Source organism: Sus scrofa, chromosome 9 (genome assembly GCF_000003025.6).
Source record: "Sus scrofa isolate TJ Tabasco breed Duroc chromosome 9, Sscrofa11.1, whole genome shotgun sequence".
Lineage (NCBI taxonomy): Eukaryota > Metazoa > Chordata > Mammalia > Artiodactyla > Suidae > Sus > Sus scrofa.
The window spans coordinates 134,600,289-134,621,118 of record NC_010451.4 but is presented as its reverse complement, the minus strand read 5'-3'; the positions used below and the strand labels follow the sequence as shown (position 1 = coordinate 134,621,118).

Here is a 20,830-nt window from a genome sequence, read left to right as displayed (position 1 = left end):
CCCATCAGTAAAATGGAGGTGAGAAGCGTGCCTGTCCCATGGATTTCTATGAAGATCAGATGCCTGAATAGATACAAAGCTCTTAGACCCATACGCGGCACATAACAGGTGCTCAGTCTATTATCTGAAGAAGCCGTTTCGTCTCCTCCTTTGCCTTCTTCCCGGGAGTTAACATCCTTTAAAAAATATTCTCCGTGGAGCACGACTCGCCCACTTTAGCTTATGGCCTCTTACAATGTTGGCTCCACGGTAAAGCAGAGCCGTCACTTCTCCCGGCCTTGAAACGGTTCTTCTGCTTGTGTGGTGAAGCCTAGTGAACCTGGCTGATGCTGACCTTGTCGTCCACGAAAACCCCAGGATCCGCGTCGCCACATCCTCTCCGGGCTTGAAGCCTCGCAGTCTGCATCCCGACCCTCCACCTCCCTGGTCCTCCAAGCCCTGCCGCGCACACGGCACCTTCCATGCCCGGCGGTGCATCTTCTCACTGTGGTACCCAAGGTCAAGAAGGCGCTTCTCTCCCACCCACAACGCATCCCTTTATCTGTCTCATTCAGTCTTTTTTTTTTTTTTTTTTTTTGCTTTTTAGGGCCGCACTTGTGGCATATTTGGAAGTTCCAGGCTAGGGATCGAATCAGAACTACAGCTGCCAGCCTATACCATAGCCATAGCCACAGTCATGCAGGATCTGAGCCATATCTGTGACCTACACCATAGCTCAAGGCATTGCTGGTTCCCTGACCCACTGATCGAGGTCAGGGATCGAACCTGCATCCTCAAGGATACTAGTCAAATTCGTTTCCGCTGTGCCACAACGGGAACTCCCTGTCTCGTTCAGTCTTAAAGCAAATCTGGCTAAGCTTCCTCCTCCAGGAAGCCCTCCAGGTTCATCCCCCATTGCTGCTGATGTCCCTGGAATTGTTCCATCCCTGTGGTAAATCTTGGCCTGTCTTCTTATCACCTCAAATGCACTGGCCCTTAGCAAGTATTACACTGCTTGGTTTTGCGGCCTTGGCCTTATTCTGCTTATTCCTTCTGTGTCTCTGTGGCTCAAAAGGCAGTGGCCTGGTCTGTGCTGCTCTCTATGCAGAAAGCAGGGTATGAGCAAGAGTGACACAGCACAACGGTGCCTCATGGTCCTGCCACTTCCAGGGAGACTCTGCTTCCTCCACCTTCCCCACTCGGGGACATCTCGTTCCTACAGGCTGCGTGGCTGAAGGCTGGAGAGCCTGATAGACGCCTGGTCAGGCAGAGAAGAAGTGAGTAGTTCTGACCCACCCTGCTTCCCTCCCTTCTCCAAACTCTTCCCTAGTTGAGTTTTTTTTTAATTTTCCTTCCTGTGTTGAAAGAGCTATGGGGCCTGGATCATGGTAGCGTTTCCTGGGGACATTCCATAAATTCCTCATGGGCCATTTCTCTGGGTAAATGGGAGGCCGGTGGGAGCCCGGTGTTGGTATCATGTGCCTCAGCGGCATGTGGGGAGAAAGGAAGGCCTGAGTCTTGCAGAGGAGAAAGAGGGGTATTATGTGCTCATAGAAAGAGCCAAAAACGTCCAAGGGGAGAGTGAGAAGGAGCAGCAGACCGCGGGTGGGGACACGCTGTGGGCAACCACGGCTTGCCCTTGTCCCCTGACTTGCATCCATGGGGACTCGTCTGCCAGGGCTCCCAAGGGCAAAGAGAACTTGGCTACCTTGAGTGGGTGTCCTGGAAAGAGGCCCCAGGCAGCTCCCCTGTGTGTGCATAAGATGCAGAGACGTGGGAGGTCGGCACAGGGCCCCTGGAGGCCGGATGGATGGGTAGTGCCTCCTTTATTCGGCCCTCCTTGGTCTGCAAACATCAATTCCCTAACTTTCCCTAACTCAGAGCAGGACCGAAGAGCGTGGAGGCGCTAGCCCCTGGCTGAACCCTGAAGCAAGCCTGGACCCGGAGATTGTTCTTGGCCTCTGCCCCTGGGCTCCGTGGCTGCTGCTTTAAGGGAAAAAGGTGCCAGGCCGGGTGTCAGGGCAAGAAGCCTCTTGTCCTCATCTCTAAGCCTGGACAAGTCACTTTTCTTCTGCGGGCCTCAGTGGTCCTGCCAAAGAGCACGCGTGTTGGGCCGGATGATCTCGAAGGTTCTTTCGAGAATGATTTCCTTTTTCAAGACGGTGTGGGGCCCATCCCAGGTGGGAACACTTGGGGAAAGGATGAGGCAGGAAGAGGGGAATAAATAGGAATAAAACATGACCCTGCCTTTAACGGAACTTTCAAGAGAATAAAGGAGACGGAGTCACACGGATGAGCCCAAGCGAGGACCGAAGGGCCAGAGAGGCTGCGGAGGCGCTGAGCGTCAGCAGCGCTGCGGCGGCAGCTGGCCTTAGACTAAAGCCTGTGGCGCTATTCAGAAAGAGGTGGTCCCCGCAGATGGACCGGCAAGAGGACCCCTCCGGGGGGATGTTTACACTCCAGCGTACACGGCGAGGTCACGCTGGACTTCGACTCCCAGAGGCCGCCTGGCCCCAAGTCCCCAGACAAGTCACAAGCTGCCCAACTGTGTAACCCTGCCAGGAGGGAGCCAGCCTCAGGGGTCCAAGTCCAACCCAGTCCTGGTGGAACAGACCACTTTTTTTTAAATTGCAGCATATAGCAGATTTACCATGTTGTGTTCGTTTCAGATGTACAGCCATGTGATTATATATGGGTAGATATTCTAAATCTATTCTCTTTATTTACACGGATGTGTGCATACATACATACATATATATATATATATATACACACACACACACACACACACACACACACATATATATATATGGACACACACTCTTTTTCAGACTCTTTTCCAGAATATACCACTTTGAAATCTTAGCGGAATCTTGGAAGGCGAGTGCTTGCATCTCCACTTTGGGGAACGCAAACACAGGGACCACACTCACCCTTACTCCTCCGGACCTACAATCAAGCCAGGGTCCACAGTCCCAGGCCCAGCAGAGGGCACAGGACAGGTACAGGCAGGAGAGGAAAGGGTTACAGGGTTTTGGCATCATGTGAAAGAAGAAGTCTGGAAGGTTCCGCGCCTCCACGTCAACCCACACCTGCCTTTCTCACCTCCTCGGGCAGCAACTCAGAACAAGCAGAACACGGAAATACTGGCTCAGGCTCCCCCCCAGCCCCCCTCTTTGCCCGTCCCCAACGACATCTGTCCTGAGGCTCTAAATGGATTAGGAGGAAAGAGCTACAGGGGTGACGTCACGTCAAAGGGCCAGGTCTTGCCTGTGCCTTGATCCACAGGTGGCGGGACTGGAGAAGGTGCAGGAGGCTGAGCTGGGGGAGGGATGAGCAGGGACCAGAAAGAATGTGGCTGCTCTAATCCTACAGAATGAACCAGACTGAGCCCCGTCTCCACGCCCAAAGCTCTAGACAAGCAGGTACAAGCTGCTGGCCTCCGCCTGCTGCACAGGAGGCTGCCCCTGCTGCCAGCCCAGACGGCCCATGCCCTCCAGCTGGCAGGGGTGCCCAGGGCAGGTCCAGGATAAGATATCTACCTCCTCTGGGCGGCTCAGGTCTTGGGGTGGGGATGGAGGGCAGGGAAGAGTCGGTGACGGCAGGAAGAAGACAGACAGGAGAATGGCCTCGGGCCCAGGCACCCTATACCATCAGAGCTGCACCACCGTCGGCTGAGAATTGGGACCCACGATTTCCTTCAAGCAGCAGCTCTGGGCTCAGCAGAGACTTTTGATCGGGCCAATCAAGCCTATAGGCCGTGGGGAGGGTTCATAATTGACAGTCTCAAAAGCAGTTCTATTTGACTTGGGGACAGTTTTTGGTTTTGGTTTTGGTTTTCTGCTTTAGGCAGACACACCTCCTCATTCCTTGGAGGCTGGATAATACTGAAATATGTCTGGTCCCCTGGACATTCATGGGCTAAGCAGCAAGAAAGAAGCCACAAAAAGCCCTACTGACCCGGCGCCTCCTCACGGCCCCACCCCAAGAAAACTGAGTTGCCTCTAGTTCATTCTCCATCAATAGCAACCTTCCAGAAGGGGCTTCCGCGGAGGAGCCGAAGGGCATCGGGGCGTCCAGGCTCACCGGGCCTTACCTTTTTCAGCTTGCCGCTCTTCGTCCCCACAAAGACCACGCTGTAGCCATTGTAAACGTAGGAGGCCACGGAGGTGAGGCGGTCCCGGCTGGTGGTGTATAGGGTCAGGCCTTCCACGGGAGTGGAGCCTCCGAGTGGCTGGTTGATGTCCAGTCCGCAGAAGTTGTCATCGATGGGGACCGGCTGGAGAGAAGAGGAGGGAGCTGGCGTGAGCAGCAGCGGAGGCAGGACCGAATCACTCCACGCTAGCCCACCCACCACGGCCACCAGCCCTAGGACCTCAGAGCTCGGAGAAGCACAGGCGTTCGGGGTCTAACACCTACTGCACAGGCGGACCTCTCAGGTCTGACCACAGATCACACACTGGCTCCTGGGGAACCAGAGAACCAGCAGCTCTCACCTCCCCACCGTCACCCACTTTTCTGCCAAGAGAACCAGGGGCAATTTATGAAGCTGATGGCTTGAACTCATTTTCTGGTCATTTTAATGTCCCCGAGGACCAGGCCATGCTGGGAGGCTCTTTCTATTTAGATTGGGGGGGAGGGGATTGAGTCTAGAGGCATTCACACAGGAGGGGGCTCGTGTTTGTTTCTTGGACTGCAAGCTCTGCCTTGGCATAAGGAATGTTAAGTCGCTCCATTATTCACCACATCCGACACTGGGGACAGATGGAAATGGCTCAACAGGATATTGAACAGTGCCTCACACTGCGGAAAAGTGACTCTCTGTACAGAAATCCCAGTTTCTTCATGCGTCATCCTACCTGTCCCCTCCGTGAGAGAGTCCCTGGGGAGAAAAGGAAAGCGTGCCTGCCCGAGGGACTCCCTAAGTTGTGCAATGGCCGAGAGGCCTTTGGCGATGCTGGGGGAGATTGTGGGGCGATGGCCTCCTCGCCAGCAGCCTTTCGCGGGACTGGTGGCAGTCGTGTTAGGAGCATCGATCCAGAGAGACCCCTTGAAGGAGATCCCTGTCAGCAAGTGTGGACTAGCTGGACAGAGAGAATTCCAGCCTCTCTGTATTCATGTGAACTTGGGCCAGTCACATCCTCCTTGGGGGCTAAGATGATTATTTCTAAGACCTTATTCAATTAAAAAAAAAAAAAAGGCAAAAACAAAAGCAACAGGGGCTGTCGAGGGTGTTGCATTCTCTGCACACTGTCTAGCCCGGGGCCTGGGCCATGACCAATCTCCAAAACGCCCCTGCTGATGGAGCAGCATGGACTCCTGTAGGCAGAGTCTGCAGACTCTGGGACAGAGAGACCCTGAGCCCCGGGGCAGCTGGTCCTCCTGGATGTGGAAAAGTATCCCGGAGGAAGGAAATGACCAGCATGAGAACAGAAAGCATCACGGAAAGACCTGCAACCTGTTCTCTCCACGTCCTGCTCTCACCTGCACCAGGGAAGCACCGGCTGCCATGGAGCCCCAAACAGCCTCACTTCCTTGGAAGAAGTGGTCTATAAGCTACATGTGATTCCCTCCCATCTCCTATTAGATGCAAAGGGAACAGAGACGTGTATCTTTTGATTCCTTGGTGTTTTGAGGAGAGCTGCTGGTCCTATAACTGAATGGTGGTGGTGGGGTGGTGGTGCGTGCGTATGTTTATTCTCTGGGAAAGGAAACCAACTTTCAGGTTAAGGATGACCTTGAACTCTGGATTATCCGGTGCTCCGCACAGCAGAAGGGACAAGGACCTCAGGAAGGGAGGAAGCAATGGTACAAGAGCCGGCTCACGAGGGATGCCTGTCCGTCTAACTCTGCATTCCGTGGCTTCATGCGGTGACTTGTCATCATCCATGGTGAGAGTATTTACACCACGGAAATTGCAGAGACTTCTAATCAAGTCCCCCCAACCCCTTCCCTACCACCACTACTGCCTGCAAATAGCCATGTTTAAAGTATTTACCAGAACATCCCTGGAGCCAGTGATAGAAATTGCTGGCTCCCTAGAAAGGTAGGTCAGAGGCATCAGCTACCACTTTCTACATTTTCTACTTCTCTTTCTCCTGCCTATGCTGTTGGCACAAAGGCCCCGATAAAGAGTCAGGAAATCTAGACCGCAGTCCTGTCCCCACCGCTAGCCAGCCACGTGATCTTGACCTATCACTTATCCTCTTTGAGTCTGAATTTTCTCATCCATAAAGGGAAGGGACCAGATCATCATCAGGCGTTCTTTCAGCTCTGAAAGTTCTTGATTTCATGGCTTTGGTTTCATTCCCATTCTCTCCAGGGACTGCTAAGGTTGCAGCATCCAGGCTCAGGCATCACCTAAGCCAGCTTCGGAGAAACGACGCCAGAAGCCAAAAACTTGTGGGTGACTTTGAATTTCTCCTGATTCTAGAATCCCCAGACTGTGATAGAAATTGTTCTGAGTCTAAGCTCCTGGGATAGGCTGGCACTTCTTTTCTCCTCTCTAAATTATCGGATACCCCCCAAATACCTGCCGCCCCTTTATTTCTGCTCTGGAAGGGAGTATGGCTTTCCTTAGAAGCATGTGGCTACATGGAAAGAGCCTGGACTCCGAAGTCATACAGCTAAATGCAATTCAAATCCCTGCTTTGTCATTTGTGGTTGTGTTGGATGTAAGCAACTTACTCAGCTTTTGTCTTTGTGTTTCCTTTGTCAAATGGGGGGTGATAATCCTTGCTTTATAGGGTCATGCTGAGGATCAAGCGAGACAACACTTAAACTGCCCAGCGCAGCCTTTAGCACGAACATAGCTGCTATTCGATGAGTAATAGTCTCCTTCCTCGTTCCTTTCTGGGACCAGAGCTCAAATTTCTTATCTGAGAGGTCCGTGTTAGCCCAGAGATAACAGTCACATTAAGCCCTGGGACCTCAGCTTCTCTCCTTCATCCTTAACCCCCTCTGAGGCCATCACAATGTCTCTGGGTCCCCAGGTCTGGGACTCCTTGGATAACGGGGGCTTTGAGGGGGCCCCTCCTATTGCAGCCTCCCCCACATCAAGGCTGCACCAGAAGAGGGTGCTGATCAAGGGTGGGGGCTCTTCTCTCTGAGGTCCCCATCCCACCTGCTGTCACCTCTCCCCCAGTGCCTTGGCTGCCCTGTGGTCACTAGCCCGGGCTTGTCTCTCCGCAAAGCCACTGGAGCCGCAGAAGGGTGTCAGCTTCCTCTTTCCTCTGGCTCACAAGCAGGCAGGAATCAGCAGTTTCCTCCTGACAAGGCCCCCTCTGGGCAGTGGGAACCAGGCTGGCCGGACTCTGCAAGGGAGTTAACCCTTGCACTTCCTCTCCACTGGAAAGGAGACGGGTGGCTTGGGGCCGTGGATTATAGAATTTCAGTGTTGTAAAGAACCCTGGAGAATATCTAATTTAATCTCCTCATTTCATAAAAGTAAAAAAAAAAGTCAAATAACTGGTCCTGTAATCGCTTAATTAACATTAATACATATAGACATTTAACAAATGCTTATTATACACCAGGTCTTGTGCTAAGCATTTGATATACTTTCCCTATTTCATTCTCATAATAACCATAAAAAGGGACTACTCTTATTTCTAGTTTAGAAATGAAAAAAAAAAATTATAGCTCAGATCAGCTACCTAATTTGCCCAATGTCAAACAGTTTTGACTGGTTTTTAAATACCAGTCTTTTGGAATTCAAAGCCTATGGCCTAACTACTATCTTCTTGAACCAAGTAAATGATGGTAGGAACAAAAGCACAAGCTAAGAACTGGTTTTTGGTCCCCATGGCAGACACCTCCATTTAGGGTGTTCAGAAGACAGCCACATGGGTCGCTGGGGCTCAGATTGTTCTGCAGAGGCTGCAGGTCCAGCATCACAGCACTTTGCACAAAAGTCTAGCCTAGCACTTGTCACAATGCATAGAGTTACGTAATTAAGGGCAAACCTAGTATGCCAAGCTTGGTGTTAATCCTGACACATATTATCTCGTCTGCTCACCCCATGGGGTAGGTCTTACCATTCCCACTTCACAGATGATGAGGCAGACGTTAGGTTACTTCTGAAGCCAGGAAGCAGCACTGATGGAATCTAAACTCTGCTTCCCAAACTCTTAGGCACTACTCTACGCTGCCAGCTATTTTTATCTCTCACTCTTTCTCCCTCTAGATTATGAGAGCAGGGATTGTATCTTTTGATGTCTGCATCTCCAGTGCCCAACATGGAGACACTGAGAGGGAGCAGCACCTGCAGAAAATGCGAGGCCTGCCCGGAGGGCGTGGGGAGGAGCAAAGAAGCCAGCGCCACTGCACCAGAGCACGCGGGGGAAAGCGTGGCTGGAGATGAGGCTGCTCAGAGGCAACAGGGACCAGATCCTGGCCACGCAAAGCCCTGGACAGGCTCAATACCCTCTTGCTAAATGGCTGGATAGAGGGAGAGATGAAGGAATGGGCGGAGGGACGAGTAGGTAGGTGGATGGACAATGGAGTGATGGCTGGATGGACGTGTGGAAGAAGCACGGTGACCACCTGGAGGTCAGGATCTTGACCCTCTGTCTTCTTATCTCTGCAGCCCCGGGTCTAGACCCTGAGCCTGCTTCCACGCCTCCTTCCTCTGCCCAGACTCCCGATTCTTTCCCCTCAGCGTCAAGTCTGTCCGTCAAGCTCGGCTCCCTGCCTTTCCTCCAGCTGACAGGTCCACTTGCCTATTGTCCACCCCTCACGTGGCCTTGCGGTGGCCCACAGGGCTTTGTGTGGCCAGGATCTGGTCCCTGTTGCCTCTGAGCAGCCTCATCTCCAGCCACGCTTTCCCCCACGCGCTCGGGTCCAGTGGCTCGGGTCCAGCGGCGCTGGCTTCCCTGCTCCTCCTCACGCCCTCCGGCAGGCGGCGCATTCTCTGCACGTGCCGCTCCCTCCCTCTCTCTGGAATGCTCTCCCCAGACACCAGCAGGGCTTACTTTGCTCATTCTTTGCTCAAACGCTGCTTTCTCAATGAGCCAGACCTCTTGGTACTGTCTCTCCCTCTCTGTGCTTTATTTTCCCCTGCGGCAATCATCAGCCGTAGTACCTTGAGAGACTGCTTGTTTTCTGTATTTATTCATCTGGCCTCACCAGGAAAGCTCCACGAGGGCAGGCAGCTCTGTTGTGTGGCTCACTGCTGAAGCCGGCAGTGCTTACGACAGTGGCTGGCGGGGCAGAGGCACCCGATGACACATTTGGACCGACTCCGTGGACCAACCAACAAGCCCTGAGCGTCTGTCTGCTCTGGTGCCATCAAACCCTGTTATGGGGGAACCGCCCTGCAGCGGAGCCTGAAAACCTCTCTCATTTCAGGCCCTGGGGGTCTGGGGTCAGGGTGGGCCCTGGGCCCCTGGCAGGAGAGCCAGCGGCTGGCTCCCGCATCACAGGGGGAGCAGGGGCGCCCCTCTTACCGCCTTGGTGCACTGCACGTCTTTCCCCAGCAGCCAGTTGAGCTCCAGGTTGCCCTCGCCCTGGTAGCAGGACTGCAGGCGCTCCTTGATCTGCGAGTTGATGGCCCGGATGGGGAAGGCACAGAGGGCAGAGTCATCGGCGGGTGGTGGTACTGCTTCTGCCCTTTGGAGAAGAGGGCGAACAGCACGTCGTCCTGGCTGCTGATGTTGAAGGCCTGGGCCAGGGCGTCCCCGGGTTGGCGAGGTAGGCGGCCTGCAGGAGGCGGTATTCCACGCCGGCGCGCGTGCAGCCGAAGGGCAGGGACACGTAGGAGTGGAACTTGGGGTCGTTCTTGCAGAGGCGCACGATGCGCGAGGTGTAGAAGAGGTCCCCGGCCGAGTTGATGGCCACGCCCTCGGGGGTCTCGGGCTGCACCGTGAGGAAGTAGACGAAGCCCCCGCTGGCGAAGCCGTAGATGTAGAAGATGTCGAAGTGGGCGACCAGGGCCAGCGTGTCCGAGGGGATCTTGATGAGCGAGGACACGAAGTCGCTGTGGAGCTCGTAGTCGAGCATGGCGGAGGACTCGGGGTCCCGGGGCAGCTTGCGGCTGGACAGGGTGGGGAAGTAGTCCTGCTTGCCGTCCACGCCGTGCCGATGAAGAGCTTGCCGTCCTCGCCGTCGGAGCGCACGATCACCCCGTACATGGTGCCCGTCTTGTTGACGCTGGACAGGTAGTGCTCCTTCTTGTGGGACGGCTCCACCAGGATGAAGAGGTCGTCCAGGCGCAGCAGCTTGCAGACGCCCTGGTAGAGGCTGCCGCAGGCCAGCAGCCGGTTCTCGGAGTAGTCGATGATGAGCAGCTTGTTGACGTTGTTGGTGAGCGTGAGCACCTCGCTGCAGGGCTGCACGATGAGCGGCGGGTAGCAGGACTTGTTGTCCTCCTCCGGCCCCGTCTTGTGGGCCACCTGGATGGTCAGGTTGCCCGTCAGCTTGTACACGCGGTTGATGGCGCCGACGTACACGGCCCCGGTGCCGCGGTGCACCGTCAGGTGGTTGAAGGTCCAGTCCCGGTTCTCCGAGTGGAAGGTGCTGAACTGGGGCAGGCCGGCCGCCCGCGGGGCCAGCAGCACGCAGACCGCGGACAGCAGGACCACAGGCCAGCCGTCCACCTCCGCGGCCCGCGGCCAGGGCCTGCGCTGTTCCATCCTGAGCCGGCCGAGGACCGGGAGACAGAGCCTCCGAGCTCGGCGAACTCCACCTTCGCCGCTTGGCCCTCACATGGTTCTGGAAAACACAAGGCAGAGCGGGTCAGATGGAAGAGAAATCCCCCAGGAGGGAATCGGATTGCTCGACCCAGGTCCCGTCCTGGCCAGCTCTGTCTCTCCTTTCTGCATTTCGGTTTTTCTATTTTTAGCATATTTTCTCCCCCTTGGGAACATTCAGGGAATCCTATTATCTATTTTGGTCTCTAGCCTTTATGCTGTAAAATGCTGGGTTTTTTTTTTTTTTAAACTTTACAAAGCGTCTCTATTTCTGCCCTCTTTAGACATCGTTTTCATCTCTCAGCGAGGCTGAAAGACTGAGCTCCCCCTGTCAGCTGATCTCAGTGTTGGGACAGCAGCCCGCCTTCCCCAGCCAGTCACCTGGCCTGTCCTCTCCCCGTCCGGGGGGAAGCTCCCTTGTCCTGTAAAAGCTGGCTGGGACGGCCCTCTCCCAGGCCCTCCTGGCCAGCTATTCCGAGTCTGCCATTGCAAAAACTTCCTTTTTATTTCCGACTTCCACCCCTCACCCTGCGGACTCTTTACTCTTTCATGCTCTGTCCCACAGGAAAGGGGACAGCTGGTCACCCTGAGTAACTCTCACTGACCCTCAGCCTCGTCCTCTCTTGAAGGAAGACTCCCTGATTGTTAGCTGTTGGAACTTGTTTGGGTGGAGAGCTACACGAAGGCCGAAGGACTGGGACCCCCACAGGTGCTATTCAGCAGCCAGAAGGGTCCCCAGGAGATGGGCAGGCACCCAGCCCCCTTGGAGGCAGGAGGACGCCAGCCACCGCCTCCCTGCGAGCGGGCTGCCAGGTCCTGGGGAAGCTGCTTCCACGTCATCTCTGCAGGTGGAGCGTGGGGGGAGCGGCCTCCTTGCTCACGGGGACTGGCTAGCTGAGGCCAGCTTCAGCCATCTGGGCAAAGGTTCTGGGTTTGGGAAATGTGGGCAGAAGCAAAGAGAGGCAAGTTGAAGTTAAGCCTCACTGAAGCCCCTGCAGGGACCTGTGACTGCGTAGGGCTCCATGTGGTGGATGTTGGGCTGCCTGCCCTGCCTGGTCAGCCCCCCCAAATTTCTTTGCTTCCCCCCTGCCCTCCCAACCCCCAGGCTCTATAGTTGTTCCTCCCTGTTCCAAGGAAGCTGCTCAGAGGGGCAAGGCAGGGCTCCTGAGAGAGCTTCTAGACTCCTGGGCAGCGGGTGGACAGTGGAGCCTGGCATCACTCTGCCAGCGTTGCTGCTGGCTCTTGCGGAGAGGGAGGGACAGTGGTGGCAGCGGCAGCAGGAGGCAGCGAGCTGTCTAGCAGAGAAATCTTTTCTCCAGCTGGACAGATTGTCCTGCAACCTCCTCAGACAAGTCCAGACAGAACTCTGGGTGGGGAGGCAGCAGGAGGGGAAGCGCCCAAGCCAAGGACGAAGGATTTGCTCCACGGCGCCTCGGGAGTGTCCTGTGCCTCTTGGCCCCCAGTGTGACGACACCACGCTGGAACTAGAACCGATGCCACCTGGGGAATCCACATGGTTTCTGCTCTGCAGCTTCAGAAACACCCCCTCGAACACCTCCTCGGCTGTGCATCCACACCTGCCAGCCTCCACGGGGCCAGCGGTCTCCCCCGCTCCCCACTGCTCTCCTCCAGCTGGGCTCCAGCAGGGCGCTCTGGGCTGACTCATCAGGCCCCGGGCTTCCTTGGAAAGAGGAAGGCAACGGCGCACGAGGCCCAGGCTGACCTCAGAGGCTCTGACACAGCCCTTCCGGCCCCACAGACTCCCCAGCAAAGCCTCCCCACAGACAGAGCTTTCGGTTTGAAAATCAGAGGTTATTTTTAGCTACGTCCTGGGGCCGGTAGCAGGACGTGAATTCCTCAAGAGGAGCTGCGGAAAGGACAGAGCAGCAAGCTCGAATTCCTCAGCCGGCTAGGGACCCGCAGGAGGCCCTGCTGGCTTGTCTCCGGGTGGCAAAGCTCCCTTGCCTCCAGGTGGAGAGAGCTGTGTGTCCCCGAAGGAAGGGCCGTGAGGATCAAGCTGCACCAGGGGTCTTGCCTTTGGGACAGTGCTCACTGAGACATGCAGGCTTTGAGTTTGTGGGCAGTGCCCCCCTGCCTCCCCCCCAGCGTACGTGCGCAGAGAGGCTTAGCCCTTGAGTGGAAGAAGGTTCCGGCAGCAGAGGTAACACCAAAGGGCAGGGCGCGAGGTTAACCATTTCGCCTCCCTGCCCAGGCCTCCAGAGACACAGTAGAATCGAATCGGGGAGGAAATTTGGGACCAAGGCCAAGGTGAGGTCCTTTCCGGTAGAACGGGGTAATTACAGGACCGATCTCTCGGGTTGTCATCAGAATAAATGAGCAAATGCAGCGAAACGTCTTAGCCTGGGAACTGGCGCTCAGTGAGTGCTCGACTTGTGCTGGCTGTTATTATTATCACTGCAGCCTCCCCAGGAGACTGCACGGCAGGAATCCCGCCAGAGCTCCTGACTTCTCTTTCTACTCATGTTCTTTCTTTCCATGGGAATGAACGCAGTGGGCAGACCTCTGATTCCCAGCCCTCCCTTGCCCAACGAAGGGGCTCAAGCGGGGAAGCATGCGTTGGAGGAAAGGGAAGAGAGCCAGGGTGAGCGTTTCCAGCATACTACTGCACACGTCCCAACACAGCCTCTCTGCAGCCTGTAGGGATGCTGAGGGTTGAAGTATGAATGGGGAAGTTGGCCTGGTGGCTAGAAGACATGGATTCATGGGGCAGGAGGAAGAGTGGGGGACCCAGAGAGCCCTAGATTCAAGTCCTGCCTGTGTCACCCCTGAGTTGTATGTCTTTAGACTGGTCCAGCATCAACTTGAGCCTCTTTCCTGATCTTAAAATAAAGGGTGTTAGGATGAAGCAGTTTCTAAGACTTCTTCATTCAGACAAAATGATACCTCAAGACTTGCTTCCTTCAGCTTCTAGAACCTATGATGGCAAGAACTGCTGAGGTCCTTCCATCCTGCCTGGTAAGGCCAGTTAAGTCAGTTCTCAACAAATCACTAGTCGAACTGTTATCCTCTTACCCCTCAACCAGCACCTAATCTGGGACAGACTGCTTCTAGTGCCCAGCCAAGCGAGTTCATTCCGTGGGGCTCGAGGGTCACTGTTTGGGAGCATCAGTGGTGCAGCAGGGTCAGGAGGGGACTTGGTTTCCTGCTGTGCAGGGGAGTGCAGGCAAGGTTTGCCCTCCACCTCAAACGGCAGCTTTCCCAAGGACCACCGACCTCAACAGCACGTTGAGAGCCTCTGTCTTTCCTCTGTCATGCCAAGGCTGAGGTTACCAGGTGGCTCTTCCAAAGCAGGGCTCAGCTGGCGAGGACCAAGCCTCCCATCTGCATTGAGAGTGAGGGGGAAGGGCACCTAGCTCTGGGGAGAGGCGGTGTGGGGCAATGGTCATGAGCCCTGACCTTGGATGCTCGGATCCAGACAGAGGCGAGAGCTGTGTAAGCTTGGTCAGGGTACTTGGCTCTCCCGGCTGCTATCTCACTGTTTATACATAATGAAATGAGTGCTAGCACCCAGCTCCTGGGACTATTACGATGAAGTCAGTTAATACACAGAAAGTACACAGAACAATGCCTGGCCCGTTAGAAGGGTTTGAGACACATCAGCCGTTATTAGCAGTAATTTACATGTCAATATTCCCAGTTCTTCATTTCCATCCATTCCACGGTCTGTCTTAGAATGAATTTTCCATCCTCAATTTGGTAGAGACCAGTGACCATGTGCCTGTGACTGTGCACACCTAGCATTTCCTCCTATTCTGGTTTTCTGCTAGTGTCAACCTCAGGGGGTTTCTCAGCGATGCCTCCTTCTTCCTGTCCTTTCTCCTCTTTCTGCCTAGTTCCTATAAGTCACTGTGTCACATGCACTCTCACGAGCCAGACCTGCCTAGTGTCTGTTCTTCTACCAGTCTCCAAGCAGGATGTGCCGCCCTGGGACGCTCGCCCAATCAGTGAAGCACTCTGGGCACTCCTGATGCCAAGGAGAGGCCACGCTTGCCTCTCTGGGAAGCAGGTGTCATTAAACATTTTCTTTGGACTGAACGGTGACACCATCTCCCTGATCAGGATTCAGGAGGCAGGTGTTGGTGACAGCTAGTGAAGGCATCTAATACCTTCCTGATCAGCTGCTGCAGGCGGGCAGTGCGGGGAGGAAATGACAGTCAGGCATTTCCAGCTCAGCTCAGGACAGGATTCTCTCCGCCCTGCAACCCACTCTGTAGCCTTTTCCAGGAGGTCAGGGAGCACGTGCCTCTGTGCTTACTTGTCCTCCCCTTTTGCAAAGGGGGTTGGAAGAGAAATTAGCATCAGCATACAATTTTAACAAATTGAGTGCAAGTTCATGACAGCCTAGAACTCCCACCCTCTGTAGCTCCTCCCTGACCACCACCTGCATTTTATCATCACTGTCACTGCTGTCACACCACCTGCACCTCACCAGCAGCACTAGCCTGGCTGTGATACTTTTCATAATAATAACAGTCAAAGGTGCCTAGGATTATGACTGCCCCTGTTAGGTGGTTTAGCCAGGATCAGGAGGGGCCAGATGGTGACAGAGAAAAGGTAAAAGCATGAGAATGAGGGCTGTGCATTCTTGACGACAGCCAAGACATGAGAGCAACCCAAGTGTCCATCAACTGAAGAATGGATAAAGAAGGCGTGATAAGGAATATTACTCAGCCATAAAAAAGAATGAAATATTGCTATTTTAAGCAACCTGGGTGGACCTAGAGATTACCATACTAAGTGAAGTCAGTCAGATGGAGAAGGACAAATATTATATGATGTCACAGATATGTGGAATCTAAAAAAAAAAAAATACAGATGCATCTGTATACAAAGCAGAAATAGACTTACCAAGAAAACAAACTTATGGCTACCAAAGAAGAAAGAAAAGAGGGATAAATTAAGAGTACAAGATTAACAGGTTGAGACTGCTACACATAAAATAGATAAGCGAGAAGGATTTACTGCAGAGCCCAGGAACTATATTGAATAGCCTGTAATAGCCTATAATGGAAAAGAATCTGAAATGTACATATATGTGTGTGTGTGTAACTGAATCACTTTGCTGTACACTTGAAACCAATACACTACTGGAGGTCAACTATACTTCAATAAAACAAACTAACAAACAAAAGACGAGGGCTGGGACGTCAGAGCAGTGAGCAGCTGCTCCTGGGCTTCGCCCCAGCCTCTCCGTGTCCCAGGGCAGGGAGCAGTCTGTCCTCTCCCTGCTCTCCCTTCCAACGAGTGGGTCCTTTAAAGTAAGATCAAAGCCAGCACGGAAGGAGACTGGAAGGTGACCCCAACCCACTTCTCTGTTTTTAAATGAAGAAACTGAAGCCCACGAAGAGAAAACACCATGTTCAAGGCGCCCCAGCTCGACTCAGGGACAGGCTGCCCTCAGAACCCGGACCTTGCGACCAGAGGTCTGACGCTTCCTCTGCTGTCGGCGAAAGGGTTCGGGGAGTCAGTTATGTTCTGCCTCGACGCTGCCCTCTTTCCGGCGAAAAAGGTGCCTTCCGATCGTGGTGGCCCCAGGATGGGCAGAAGTGAGCCTGGCACTGGGCCTGGAGGGGAGGGGGCGTGCGGGGCGGATTCAAGGTGGCACAGGATTATGGGGGAGGAGAGTGACAAGGACGCCGGGAGGGCCCGATTCCGTGTCAGGAAAACTTCCCCAGGCCCTGGCCGGCCCAGGCCGTCGCCTCACACACGAATGGCACCCATGCTGTGACTTGGGGGATGGGGGTCCCCGACCAGATCCCTCTGGGTTGTGGACAACCTCGCAGACAGGTCAGGTGTAAGGTAAGCTCAGCAGCCTCTTTTTCGCAAAGCGTTAGAAACGCAGCGGAAGGCCGGAGTGAGACCTCAAGGGGACAATTCTGTCCAGAGAGGCTCCCTGGAGCGCAGAGCCAAGGAGATTAGGGAATTTTCTGACATGGAATTTTCCTGACAGTTGTTTAGGAATATGTCTACCCAGAGGCAGGGGATTGGTCCCAATGACCCGAGGAGGCTGCCTTTGGTGTCGGATGGTTATGAATTAAACTCTATGAGCACAGGGAACTAGAGTCAAGATCCCGTGATAAACCATCATGGAAAAGCATATGCAGGAGTTCCCGGCGTGGCTCAGCGAAAATGAATCTCACTAGCATCCACGAGGACACAGATTCAATCCCTGGCCTCACTCCGTGGCTTAAAGACCCGGCGTTGCCGTGAGCTGTTGTGTAGGTTGCAGACACGGCTCGGATCCAGTGTTGCTGTGGCTGTAGCGTAGGCCGGCGGCGGCGACAGCTCTGATTCGAGCCCTTGCCTGGGAACCTCCATATGCCGTGGGTACGGCCCTAAAAAAAAACTGAAAAGAATATGCAGAATAACATATATATATTCTTTATATATATATTCTTATATATATATATACTTATTCTTATATATATTCTACACAGCAAAATAATTTTGCTGTGCAGCAGAAATTAACACAACATTGTAAATCAACTATACTTCAATAAAATTTTAAAATAAAATTTTAAAAAGTCTATGCGATTCTGGGGCCTCTGCTCGTCCCCTGCGTGTGGAATGAGCCTGAAGGACCCGTCCCGGTGTCACTGGCTCGGCTGTAATGCAAACATTCCCAGGGGCATGCCGTCTAACCGCGGCCTCGGAGGCGCTCCCGGCAGGTTGGGCAGCTCAAGGTGAGCGGAGGGTGAGCTCAGAGGCCGGGGTAATGCCCGCAGCTGAAAGGCCTCAATTAGAGCGAAAGGAGTTATCTGGTATTTAAATAATTATTAGATGGAAGGAATAATCATGGGTTTGAGCTGATTTTTTTCCCCACTGTCACCCTGATGGCGCCTATAATATTATTATTCAAATGCCCATGATGCTCATTGAGAAGAGACCAGGAGGGAGCAGAGAGAGGGGGGAGGGGGCAGGGCGGGGGTGGGAGGGGGGCCTCATTTAATCTCCATGTGACAGGGCTGCAGGAGGTATGATTAGTCTTTTTCTTATTTCAGCTGTCACTCAGGCACAGATACCAAGATTGTTATTAGCGTATTTTATGCACGCGATTTAAAGGGAGAGGGGAGGGGCCGCGGGGAGAGGGAGAATTTCCTACAGAAAATAACGGGACCAAAGGACCAATTTAGATGTCACTGCTCTACCAGCTGCGTGTGCTTCATTAATCGAATGTCATTTTTTCCCCCAGACTCTGTGCTGTTATGTGGAGCTAAGTGGCGATACCTGGCCCTGGAGCCAGCAAGTGAGAAGGCAGGTGAGGGGAGGCCGGGAGGAAGCCGGCCCTCTGCCACCTGCCCTCTTGGCATCTTTACTGAGAAAGTGAAATCCGCGCCCTTCCTCCCTGCCGTGTGTGTCAAGGCAACTTTGTTTTTTTTGGCTGTGCCCATGGCAAGTGGAAGTTCCCAGGCCAGGGATGGAACCCACACCACAGCAGTGACAACCCCAGATCCTTAATGGCTAGGTCACCAGGGAGCTCCAGGGCAGCTTCTGAGAACATGCAGTCACCTCCTCTCACTATGAGACGCGAGAGCCCTTATTTGCCTTTATTTACATCTTTTTTTCCACAAGTGGCTAAATCAGATCCAATCTCCAACAACCAAGAAGTGAGGGAAGGGAATTCGGGGAGGCCCTGGCACTGATTGGCAGGAAGGGAAGAACCCATATTCCAGGCGGTGAGGCCATGAGGGGCCTCTTACCAGAGCTCCTGTGCCTCCCGGCTTTGGCGGAGGGAGGGAGCAGCGCCCTTGAGGCCCTTGGGAGGGATGGATTTTCAGCCTCTCAGATGGCATTGGGCCAGGAGACATCAAGAGCTGGGTTGTGATGCGAAAGAAAGGCAGGATAGCAGGGGTACCCCTTCCAGGGTGCACCCCCCAAATTCACATGCTGAAGCCTCAACCTCCAGTGCCTCAGAAAATGACTGTATTTGGAGACAGGCTCTTTACAGAGGTAATTAAATTAAAACGGGGTAATTAGGATGGGCCCGAATCCAAATGCATCAGGGTCCTTATAAAAAGAGGACATTGGGACACAGAGGCAGGTAGGCACAGAAGGAAGACAGGTGAAGAGACACAGGGAGAGGCGGGCCATCTGGAAGCCAAGGAGAGGAGCCCAGGCCAGCCTCTTCCTTCATGACCACAAGAAGGAGCCAACCCTGCCCGCAGCATGACCTCTGGCCTCCGGAACTGGGCGACAATCAGCTTCTGCTGTTCCAGCCACCCGGCTGGTGGGGTTAATGGTTTGGAGTGGCAGCCGCCCTGGCGAAGGACTGTGGCTGCCAGGAGAGGTGCACTCACCCATTTGGCCTCGGAACAGCTACCTTCAGGACAAGGGTGTGTACATGTGTGCAAGCACGCGTGTTTGTGGCGGTGGGGGCGGGGTGGTGCATGGATGCCGTCGAGGGGCCAACACACTATGAGATGGAAGTCTCTTAACCTCTCTGGGAGAACCGAAGACAGCAGGACACGCATCCCCGTGCACCCGGCAAGGGGCCGGAGAGGCACCTGCCCTGCCTCCCCAACTGGGCCCCGTGGGGTCCGACCTGGGATTTGCCCCTCGCTCACCTCTCGGGCTGGTGCTGCAGAGAGTTCCTATCCACTTCCCTTCTGCTGCCCTCTTCCGCTCCTACCCAGAGAGCCCGTGTGTCCCTTGCCAGACCCCAAGGACAGCAGGGGACAGCTGTGCCTCCAGGGAGCCATCCATCTCCCCTCCGTTCCCCCTCCCCCAGCTCTGTCCCGGACCAGCCTCTGCACTCCAGGGCGGGTGTGCTGTCAGGGCTCCCCCAGGGCCTTAGCCAAACACCCAGTGTTTGCGCTGTCTTCTCACAGGCTGTAAAAGTTTGGAGTTGTCCCCCTGAGTTATGAAGGGTTCCAAGACAGGCGCTCACTGGATGGGTGGCTGAGGGAGGGGCCAGGCTCCTTTCTGGGGGCTGTCTGGGCCAGCCTGGGCAAGTCCAAACACGATTCATTCCCGGCCCGGGGCAGGGAGATACCCGGCCTGACCCTGCAGACCCGCCCCATATGTCATGGGCTGTCAGAGAGCTCCCAGAATTCCCTTTATTATCTAAAGGTCGCCACCCGGGCAGCGCCGAGCCGGCCCAGGGTATAAACTAAACTACAAGAGCAATCAATTTCAAGCAGCTGCCAGCCTGCCACCCCCCGCCCCCGCCCCTTCCTCGGGGCTCTGCCCTCTTCAACCCCCTCTGGGGGATGGCTAGGGAGGACCGATGCCTTGCCACGGTCACCTCGCCCCTGGGGCTGAATGTCTGCGAATGAGCAGGACTGCGAGGCAGGGGGCCCTGGGAGCATGCGTGCCCTCTGCGCTATGGGGCACCTGGAAAGGTCGCCCCAGTGCTCCCCAACACTGCTGGACCCGGCTACACAATCCTGGCAGTGGAGAGACTCTGCTGGTAGGCATTGCGGGATTACGGCAGGAAGAGGGATTCTCAGGCTCCCCTCCAAAGCCTGGCAAAGGAAGACAGGCAGGATATGCCTTTGCTACGTCAGGTCCAAATTCAGGTTAGGAGACCTCATACCATAAGGTCCGTGAGTAGCTAATGACAGCAATTATCATTTCTTTTCTGGGACAAAAATAATAAAGAGGAGCGGCTCTCATTATTATTATTATTTATTAACCACCTGCTATGTGGCTGTGGGTACATGCGATGGGTAATTTAGTGATTACATTGCAAGCTGGGTATTATTCTCCCCATTTCGCAGATGAAACACCGGAATCTCCAGAAGGGAGCGTGACCAGCACCACGAGGCTAAGAAGAAGCCCCACGTTCTGCTGCCCATGCTGCCCTGCTCTTCCGCATCGCCTCGAGGTTTAGAATTTATTTTTCAACCAAACCCTCTTGGCGCCAGTCTGAGAAGACTCATGAGCGTGTTAAGGAAGCTTTGGCAAGCACTTTACTCTAAAGGTCAAAACTTGAGGCTCTCCTTTTATTAGGGAGATGGAGCCGGGCTGGGGGCAGGGGTGGCAAGGGCCGAGGTATCCGTTAAAAGGTGGAGTTCAGGGGTGTTTTGTGGCAAGAGGTTTGCTGGCTGGCAGTCACCTTTCAGGGAAATTCCAAGTGATCTATCTTTCCAAGGAGCCTGCAAGCGTCTCTCCTGCCTCCTCACCATCCTTCCCGCATCAGG

General features: G+C 54.4%; 1 protein-coding gene across 1 annotated transcript in view; it reads right to left on the bottom strand.

The window, feature by feature from the left end:
• PLXNA2 (plexin A2) overlaps positions 1-20,830 on the bottom strand; it is a 215,712-nt gene that overhangs the window by 179,353 nt on the left and 15,529 nt on the right. Inside the window, 5 exon segments of the mRNA XM_021063894.1 lie at positions 4,076-4,258; positions 9,426-9,577; positions 9,580-9,654; positions 9,657-10,052; positions 10,055-10,689. Of these exon segments, the coding sequence (XP_020919553.1) occupies positions 4,076-4,258; positions 9,426-9,577; positions 9,580-9,654; positions 9,657-10,052; positions 10,055-10,610 (1,362 nt within the window). The 5' untranslated portion in view covers positions 10,611-10,689.